This window comes from Solanum tuberosum, unplaced genomic scaffold, assembly GCF_000226075.1.
Source record: "Solanum tuberosum cultivar DM 1-3 516 R44 unplaced genomic scaffold, SolTub_3.0 scf00546, whole genome shotgun sequence".
NCBI classification, from domain to species: domain Eukaryota; kingdom Viridiplantae; phylum Streptophyta; class Magnoliopsida; order Solanales; family Solanaceae; genus Solanum; species Solanum tuberosum.
The window spans coordinates 194,620-204,690 of record NW_006239469.1 but is presented as its reverse complement, the minus strand read 5'-3'; the positions used below and the strand labels follow the sequence as shown (position 1 = coordinate 204,690).

At 32.6% G+C, this 10,071-nt stretch overlaps 1 protein-coding gene and 1 pseudogene across 1 annotated transcript; one reads left to right on the top strand and one right to left on the bottom strand.

Moving 5' to 3' along the window:
* Window positions 1-3,549: 3,549 nt before the first annotated feature.
* LOC102595310 (peroxidase 4-like) lies at window positions 3,550-4,653 on the top strand (annotated as a pseudogene).
* Window positions 4,654-5,320: 667 nt separating this feature from the next.
* On the bottom strand, window positions 5,321-6,465 carry LOC107058563 (non-specific lipid-transfer protein 2-like). The gene is made up of 2 exons (XM_015304397.1): window positions 6,104-6,465; window positions 5,321-5,330 (listed from the first exon to the last, which is right to left on the bottom strand). The coding sequence occupies exons 1-2, from the start codon at window positions 6,433-6,435 to the stop codon at window positions 5,321-5,323; spliced, it is 342 nt and encodes a 113-aa protein (XP_015159883.1). The 5' UTR covers window positions 6,436-6,465.
* Between the last annotated feature and the right edge of the window lie 3,606 nt (window positions 6,466-10,071).

The window sequence follows — 10,071 nt, the reverse complement described above, 5'->3', positions numbered from 1 at the left end:
TAATTAATTGCTAGCTTCTACCATAAAATTTTCTTCCTTTTCATTATATTTATTGTATTCTCTTCAATAATAAAATGAGCAATAAGCAAATTGATAATATTATAGGCCTGGTGGACTAATTTGACCTTCAATATCATATCATATCATATATGGAAGTAGCACCTGAATCATATCCCAACACCAACTCTAATTAAGGAGGCTAGATTGTATTCTCCTAAAAATTTAGATAACAACTACTCCCTCTCTCCATTATTTTATTTGTCTAGATAACAACTACTCCCGCTCTCCATTATTTTATTTGTCAGTATCAACTTGGTATATCCTTTAAGAAGCAAATCAAACAATTAAACAAAATGATAATTTTATTATACTATCATTTTTTGAATATACTCATAAGTTAAATACTTTGAGAAATGCTTTGAAAAATAATTATAGTTAATAAGCAGAATACATTAGAAATTAAGCGATAATTTTTTTTTAAATTTTTTAAAATTGAACAAATAAAAGTAAATATCTATTTTTGGTATATATACTGGATGAAAGAAGTACTAATTAATGAAACTATATACTATAATTTTGACAAAAGGAGATAATTTTGCTACATTCTAACCAAGTTCAATTAATACAAAGTTCATTCTACAGAATCAGTATAAACAAATTAAATGAGACATAAACGTATTATTCAAACATAGTTGTTGATCTACTTTGTCTCATATCTTCTCTTCATCAATATTTTGTTTAAAAGATTTTTCGATGAGACACGTTATGACCATGGGCCATTAATTGATTAATATTGAATTAACGTACCATATAAATAATAATTAATGAATGAGCCAATAATAAACTAGACCAAAGGAAAGTATCCACTTTATTCTTTAATGAACTAATAAAGACCTTCATCAATTATGATCAATGTTATCCAATGGTTACCATCATTATATATAACTTAATTACTTGCATGTCGTACGGTGATATGAATTTTTTTCTAGATATAGTTCAAGTTGAGTTGCTATTCATCTTTTTATATTTTGACTTTTTCTCGAAATTTGGAGTTGGTAGTTGCTCATAATATTATTAAGGGAAAAAGGACAAATATACTCCAGAACTATCGTAAATGGTATGCAGATACCCTCAGTCATATTTTTGGAGCATTGGTGCTCCTGCCGTCAAAAAACTAGAACATATATGTCCTTCACTCTAACGGAAGACTAAATAGGGACACGTGACGCAATCTTATCCATCACCGCTCCATCGAAAATAGCTAGTATTGAAAATATATTAAGTTCTTATTTACTCGAACGGGTAATTTAGAAATTAAAAGAGTACGTTATTTTTATTTTCGTAATTAATTAATGGGAAAAGGGTCAAAAATACCCCTCAACTTTGATTTATTGTTTGACTTTACCCTCGCCGTTAAAATGAAGTTAATTTTACCCCTCCCGTTACTAATTTCACCAAATTTACCCCTCAATTGACGGAAATCCCCAAATTGACTCAATTTAACCCAAATTTTAAAAAAAGACCCATTCCCCATTTTAAACCCAATGCCCGACCCGTCCAAAGTTGAGGGGTAATTTTGACCCTTTGCCCTCAATTGGATGAAAAATCCAAATCAACCAAAATTACCCAATTTCAAGTAAATGACCCGATTTTCTCTTTTAATCTGAACCCGACCCATTTATATCAAATTAGAACCCTAAAGCCATCTCTCTAATCTTCTCCATCTCTTTCTTCCATTGAAACACATACTACTAAAATTGACAGCAAATGTTCTGTAGTTAAACTCATGCATATTTGTCCTTCCTACTAAAATTGCACCACTATTTCGTAATTTTGACACAGAAACCTCATCTGCCTTCACCTGGCAAACCTCATGAAACCATTTAGAACCACCTGTACTTTTTAACAGGGAAAAATGTTCAGCTAAAAATGACAGAAATATTTACGGAGGAAATATGAAGTTAAACAAATACTCGAATGAAAATAGCAATCAATATCATCCCTGACTGCAAAGAAAATCCCATCCATGATTGACAGTGGGTTTCCTCCATGACCACAATCAATAGAGGAAGTATATGAAGAAGATTAGAGAGATTTAGCACACTAGTGTGGTCGGAGCTTGGAGCTCATTCAATCATCGGATTTTGCTTTCCTGCGGGCAGATCTGAAACTATGATATTGCTTGCTTGTTGAGCCTAGCCAAATATGAAGTTATGGCTGTTGTTTTCGAGCCGGTGATTCTCGCCCAATTGTGTTGTTGGTTTGATATGTTAGCGGTGCTTCAGTTGTTTTCCGATGGGGTTTTGATCGAAGTTTTGTTGGTTGGTTGTTTGGAGGTCGGAGAACTGGTGGTCTGGTGGTCATTTGCTGGTTGTTTTAGCTTGGGTGATGGAGGTCTGGATTCTGGTGGGCTGAAGTGTGGTTTTACCACTGGATTTTGGCGTGGAGAGGGTGGTGTTTGAGAGCTGTTTCAGGTCGATTTCATGGCTGTTTGAATGATTTCGACGGTGGGTGGTTTGCTTAATGTTGTTCCAGTTTGGAACTGGTCGGAAATGGAGAAGAAAGATCTTGTTGTCGTCACCGGAGAGTAGAGGAAAATGGGTTTGTTGTTAATGTTTTCTGCTTGATGTCATTTCTGGTTTTTGGGGATTTTGAGTGGTGGTTTCAGGTGGTCGTTTGGAGGTTGTTTTGGTGGTGTTTCGCCGGAAAACGGAGAAAATGAATGAGGATTGCCGGAGCTTGATTTGGGGTTTTAATTTGATATAAATGGGTCGGATTTGGATTAAAAAGAGAAAAAATTGGGTTATTTAATTGAAATTGGGTAATTTTAGTTGATTTGGGTTTTCCATCCAATTGAGGGGTAAAAATGGTGAAATTAGTAACGGCAAGGGTAAAAATAACTTCATTTTAACGGTAAGGGCATAGTCAAACAATAAACCAAAGTTGAGGGTTATTTTTTACCCTTTTCCCTTAATTAATCGATTTATAACCAAATATTTTTGAATAGGAATTATTTTTAATGTTGTAAGGTGATAGATTTAATATAAAAAAAATATTATAGTTGATTGTAATTTATTTATTTTGATAGAATTCATCCAGTCAGGCTTTCACTTCAGGTGGTGGTTGTGGAGAGTTTATTTTGCCAAGTCAAAACTGATAGTCTTTTAATTATAAGACAGACGACCCACTCAAATTTGTAATAATTGATTACCAATACTATTTACTTTGTCTGAACATTTCGTGCATGTATTTGATTCAACGTACCAAAAAATTAAAAATTGTTTTCTTAACTAGAAATTGTCAAAAGTGTGGCTCATTCTTGTGAGTGTTACTAAACCTACAACTATTGTCGTGTTACTGAAGTCAACAGTAATAATTGTTTTAATCTATAAATACAGCCTTCATTTTAGTCTCACAATCACAAAATCATAAACACAACAAACAAGTGTACAACTTCGTAGACTCTATATACAAAAAAATGGCTTCGAGTTATAGCTTCCTCTTTCTTCATATGTTAGTCATGTTTAGTCTAGCTAGTATCGCTTTTTCGGATTTGTCAGGCAAGAGAGGCGAATGGGTGCCTCTTTGCTACGATTACTTTTTCATGATTGTTTCGTTAATGTCAGTTTAATTTCTTTCTCTCCTACCTAGTTAAATTTTTGGTACTTTGGTAATTGCTTGAGTTGTCGTTACTAATGTATTTCTGGTAATAAATGTCGGGTTGTGACGCTTCCATTCTTCTTGATCAAACGGCTACTATTGACTGTGAAAAGACTGCTCGTCCTAATAACAATTCTGCTAGAGGATGTGAGGTGATCGATAGAATTAAATCGGAGGTTGATAGAGTATGTGGAGGTCCAGTTGTATCTTGTGCGGACATCTTGGCTGTTGCAGCTCGTGACTCCGTTGTTGCTGTGCGTATTACTCCTTTTTTCCCTAACATTATATATAAGCTAAAGTTAATTTAGTGTATAATTGAACTGATAAGTATTTTGTTACATTGAGACAGTTACATGGACCAACATGGGAAGTGGAACTAGGAAGAAGGGATTCGACTACAGCAAGTAGAACCACTGCCAATAATGACATTCCAACTCCATTGATGGACTTACCTGCACTTATCGACAACTTTAAGAAGCAAGGTTTGGATGAAGAAGACCTCGTTGCTCTCTCCGGTGCCCACACTCTAGGGTTTGCTCAGTGTTCCACCTTTAGGAATCGCATTCCACCTTTAGGAATCGCATCTACAATGAGACTAACAACATTGACTCAACCTTTGCAAGTCAGTCCGCATAGTGGTGGTGATTCCAATCTTGCTTCCCTTGATCCTACACCTTTTTTACTCTAAATATTTCAGTAACTTGGTATCCAAGAAATGGCTTTTGCATTCTGATCAAGCACTCTTTAGTGGAGGAGACACTGATGAGCTTGTTAAAACCTATAGTACAAACCTAAGGACTTTTTCGAAAGATTTTGCTGAGTCTATGATTAAGATGGGTAATATCAAGCCATTGACAGGAAATGAAGGCTAGATTCATGTTGATTGCAGGAAGGTGAACTAATGAAATCAAGTGTATATGTTTCAATAATTTGATTATTTTCAATTGTAATTGTGATTTTTATTCATTTGTAACCATTGTTGTTTTTGAACTAAAAAAATTAAGTTTATTGTGAACTGAGAGTTGTGTGGTAATTTGTGTTTTTTCCCGAAGAAATTAGATTATGTTGTTTTCAACTGTCCAGTAAATTATTATTTAGTATAGTCGAGCTATGTCTTGAACTTTTGTACTCGAATTTTTTATAGATGCTCCTTCACTTTGTTTTAAAAGCTTAGGCTTTAGAGTTTTGTTAATCAAGGAGCAGTGTCTTAATTAATTAGTAGAATCTGATTAATGAGTATGTTGTCGACCATACATATAATAGAAAGTTTTTCATGCGGTGCGATAGAATTGAATTAAAATTTAATCCTTACATGTTTAATTACAAATAAGATCAAGTCTCCAAAGGAACAAATGAGGCACCACCAGTTGGATATTATATATGTAAGAGAATAGAGAAAATGAAATCATGAAAGAGACATTGAATTAAGGGTAAAGTCATACACAAACATTTTTAGTTGGCTCGAAGTTTCATTTAGCCAAGATTAAATGGTAGAACAACCAATCACCAAAGTTTTATTACAACGCCACTATGACCGAAAAAAAGAAGACAACAAGACATAAAGCAGGATCAAACTCGATCCATATGCATCTTATTCTTCGCAACAATGATAGCACGTCTAACACCAATTTTATGCGTCGATAAATCGATTTTTCATCTCTCACTGGACCCTGCATTGGCACATTAGATTAAATCAACATTAACCAACAAACTTACTAGTAATATTTACAATAATCTTCTCTGGAGTTCCAAATTTACTATTGTTGGTGTTACTCCATTATCTAATTTTAACAATGCGAGATAACACCAATTCTAAACATGTAAGACATACTTCTTTAGCCTCGATTTAATTATTTATGTGACATATTTATTTTTAATTAGTTTATTTCAAAATAATACTCCCTACATTTAAAAAAGAATAGTCTAGTTCGACCTTGGCACAAAGTTTAAGAAAATAACTTTTTAATTTTGTGATCTTAAATTAAAGTTATAACAAATATATCAAAATGCATTTTAATCTTGTGGTCTTAAACATACCACATGAAAATTAATTAACGTTAAAACTTTATCAAGATAATTTATAGTTAGGTAAGTGTTTAAGGCTTATTCGAGACTACAAGTTTCAAAAATATAGTTTTTTTGTTAAAGTACTTAATATCATACTTCTTTACTCTAAAACAGTTCATTTTAAACTTTAATTTTTATCCTTAATAAAATTAAAAGGGAAAAAAGGATAAATATATTCCGAACTATCGTAAATGGTATGCAGATACCCTCCGTCATATTTTTAGGACATTGGTGCCCCTGCCTTCCAAAAACTAGAGCATTTATGCCCTTTATACTAACCTCTAGACAAAATGTTTCAAAAGTCTTTGTTAAACTACATGTTCAATCGAACTGAACAGTCATTTAGTTTGTTAGTAATAAATTAAAATGAACGTACTTAGTGCAGTCAGTGGAGAGGCTAATCTTGAAGGGACTTTTGACACCACAAAGAGCAGGGAGACCAGCAGCTTTGCTCATATCAATGCCCTTTATAATAGAAGCAGCTGATTTAAGGCAAGAGCATGTAGTTCTACGATCCTGTGTTGTCTTAGCAGAATTCAGGAGACCTTTAACAACATCACAACACTGTCCCACAGGGCCGCGATTTTGCAAATAAGGGAGACACTTAACCACCCCGGACTGAACTTGACCGCAGCTAAACGCCTCCGATGCATAGGGTGCAACCATCACCATGCACAAAACCACAAAACATGCAATTTTCCCAGCCATTTTTTTTTTATTTTGATTTCTTAAAAGAGATGTATATATTTAGAGAATATTAGAGAAAAAAATGTATGTTGCCAGTGTTGGGCACCTTTTGGGTTTTTATAGAGTGGGAGAATTAGTTGGCAGTTGGGTTATTAAATTCAATGCTTTTTTTTTTGTGGTACATAATTACATAAATATACTCCCTCCGTTTCATTTTGCTTAACACCTAGGTTAAAAAATAAAGATTTTTATTTTTTACTTGTTTATTCAGTAAATCAATAAATAACTACATAAAGTTGCAATAGTCAAATTTATAGTTTCAAAGCATCATTAATAAAATTTATTTAATAAAATACACTTTTCTAATAAAAGATTTCTTAAAAAGTGCATCAGGTCAATAAAAATCAAATAATATGAAACAAAGAGAGTATTGCCGTTGCGGTTAGAAAATAACATATAACTCTATTTCAAGAAAATGAAGCAAATATTTTGATAATGTATAAGAGTTTCCAGAGACATCTATAGTGTTGTGATTTATTAGATAATGAATTATCGATTCTAAGTTATCTCTAATGTTAAACAATTTAAAATGTGTAACGTTATATTGATACATACGAAAGGGTGTTACTTTCTCCGTTTCACAAAGAATGACCTAGTTTGACTTGGCATGGAGTTTAGGTAAATAAAGAAGACTTTTGAATCTTATGGTCCTAAATTAAAGTTATGTCAAATGTACGAAATTGCCCTTTAATCTTGTGGCCTTAAACATGCCATGTGAAAAACTGAAATTAAAATGTTACCAGAAAAAGGAAAAGGTCATTCTTTTTTAAACAGACTAAAAAGGAAAGGAAATTTTTTTTTTTTTGAAACAGAGGGAGTAATAGATTTTACTTAGTTCTTCGTTATTTGTGTAAAGACTTCAAATTGGGTTTATTATATTATATCCATGGGACCTCCCCTACTCTTAACAATTGCGCTACGGTTTTAGATCAAAGTTATTCTCATGGTGTGTGTAGCATGGAAGAAAATATATATTTTTAAAAAAAATTGAATTTCTTACTTATTTTAAAAACTATACTTGTAGGAGGGTATCGAAAGGGTAAATTTAATGTCGAATATAATGTTGAAACTAATTTTCTCTACTTTCAGTAGGGATTTTGTTATTCTATGTAGGTAATTTATTTACTTAATTAACTTAACTTTTGGCCAAGTGTAAAACAGGTTACCCAACGTGTTCCAACAAAGCAGTAAGAACAATAAATAAAGAACACAATATTTTTACATGGAAAATGCTCAGCTCAAAAGGTGTAAGAAAACACGATTTGTACTCTCCATGATTTAACTTTAACCTCACTAAATTTCTGAGCCTCAACAGTTTAAGATTACAAACTATACTTTCTAAACTTCAAGTTATGAATTCAGATTACAGCTTTTGCAATCCTACGAACTAACTCTGATTCCTAAACTTCAACACAGACCCCTCAAGATATGTGTTCCCAAGTCTTAGAGTTATCTCAACTTGAAGACAACACTCCTAGTTTAGTTTTTAACCCATTGAACTAAGATTACATCAAGACTCAATCGCAAAGAAAAACTTCTAATACATTAACTCTGTAATAGGATCAGATTTTTCGATCATGAAGTTTTTTCAATACTTAAATCTATTGGTAGCACTTGCGAAATCAATTTTTTAATTGCCCTTTTTGCTAAGTGCACAAATATTTTGAACGATTTGTCTTCTATTTAGAGTTGTTATTCACTTCAAACTCCACAGTGACTCAAAATCTCTTGGCATAGAGTTATATTTAAGTAAGACTCCTTCAACTCAAACTCTTTGCCACTTTAAACTCCTTCAAAACAAACTTATTGATTTTTTTGTGTTGTAGTCGAACTCCAGCTCTTCAGTTCAATACATGTATAAACTCATCATCTATTCAAACTCTTTTAACCTAGAGTTCTACTTGAAGTGTAATTCCTTAATTCTTTAAATCAAACTCTTTGATTCTTTTGTGTTGTAGTCGAACTCCAACTCTTCAATTCAACACATGTTTGTTTCCTTGAGTTTATCACAAAATTATCATTCATTCCTTGATTATTGCACACTTAATCTAATGATCAAACTTGTCACGGCCCTGGCCTAAATTTGAGTTTGGTAGAAATTAATATATAATTATTGACCAAAACCAAAACACATGAATTAGGCCAAACAAGATGACATCTCTCAATCAGGGATAGTCTAGTTTCGTGTGGCAATTACGTTTACACATCAAACATGGGTATTTGAATTACATATTTGAATTATTCTGGTACACAATTCTCAAAAATCCCAACTCCGATCCACTATAAAAGAAAAGAAAAAAAAATTGCTTACTAGCTAAAAGGGAATGTATTAATTTACAAGCTTACGTATTGAAATTTTTAATCTTTGACTCTTTGTAGTGATACTTATTAAATACTTTCTTCCATTCATTTTTAGTTATTTAATGTTTCAAAAATAAATTCTTATTTTTATTTGTCATTTTACTAGTATCTAAGTTCAGTTCGTTAAGTAAAAAGATGTTTTTAAGACATTCAATACAATAATTTGATGATGAAATTGATAATTCACGCCGAATTTAAGAGTTTTTCAATGCTTCTGATGATATGAAATAGACATATCACGTGCCACACATATACGGCCATTGGAATAGTCAATTGAAATTGAAAATTAATATGAAGGTAGTGACGAACATGCCCTGTTTACACATTTTACGCACCCACGAGACTGCACTCAATGTGCTTTTAGGTTACTTATAAGTTCAGGTTTACCACAAGACTTATGTGGAGGAACTATCTTTACTGCAAAAGGAAACAACAAAAAGTTTTGTCTTTTCAGAAAGAAAGCAATTTGGTTTGTTCAGGACATATTCTATTCCATATGAGAAATGGAAAGAAAGGAAATCCAACTTGAAATATTTCAAAATGTGGGAGTGTCTAGCCAAAGTCCAAGTTCCTATTCCTAAAATAATTAAAATAGGACCTAAGAACTGTAGTGGACTGTAAAATTAGACTTGAGTAGTCTAGTGAAAGGTCTAAAAGACCTTGGAAAGAACAAAAGGAGAATGTGGTTAATAAAAAGATTCAGACGTGTAGTAAATTTCAAAGGACATCTACTACCTTCGAATATGATTTTGTAACATTTCCTGTGTCTTATGTGGACTCATCCTTTGGAAAGATGGTGGCAATAGTGAGATTGGTTCAATCTTGAGCAATCCTATTTGAAGTTGGTTGATCTTTCTCCAGGAAATAAACCTTTAGGTTCAAAGTGAATCCTCAAAAGGAAAATGAAAATCGATGGAACTGTTGACAAATATAAAGAAAGACTTTTTGTCAAAGGCTTTAGACAAAAACAAGGTCTTGATCTTGTCGACACATGATTGTCAGTAACTAGAATTACATTCATTCGGATGTTAATATTAATAGTTGCGGTATATGACTTCCAAATTCATCAAATGAATGTGAAAATTTTCTTAGATGGAGAATTGGAGGAATAAATTTACATGGAACAACCCGAGGGTTTTGTGGTTCCATGTAAAGAAAAGAAACTGTACGAACTTGTTAAGTCACTTTATGGACTAAAACAAGCACTCAAACAATGACATAAGAAATTTGACCAAA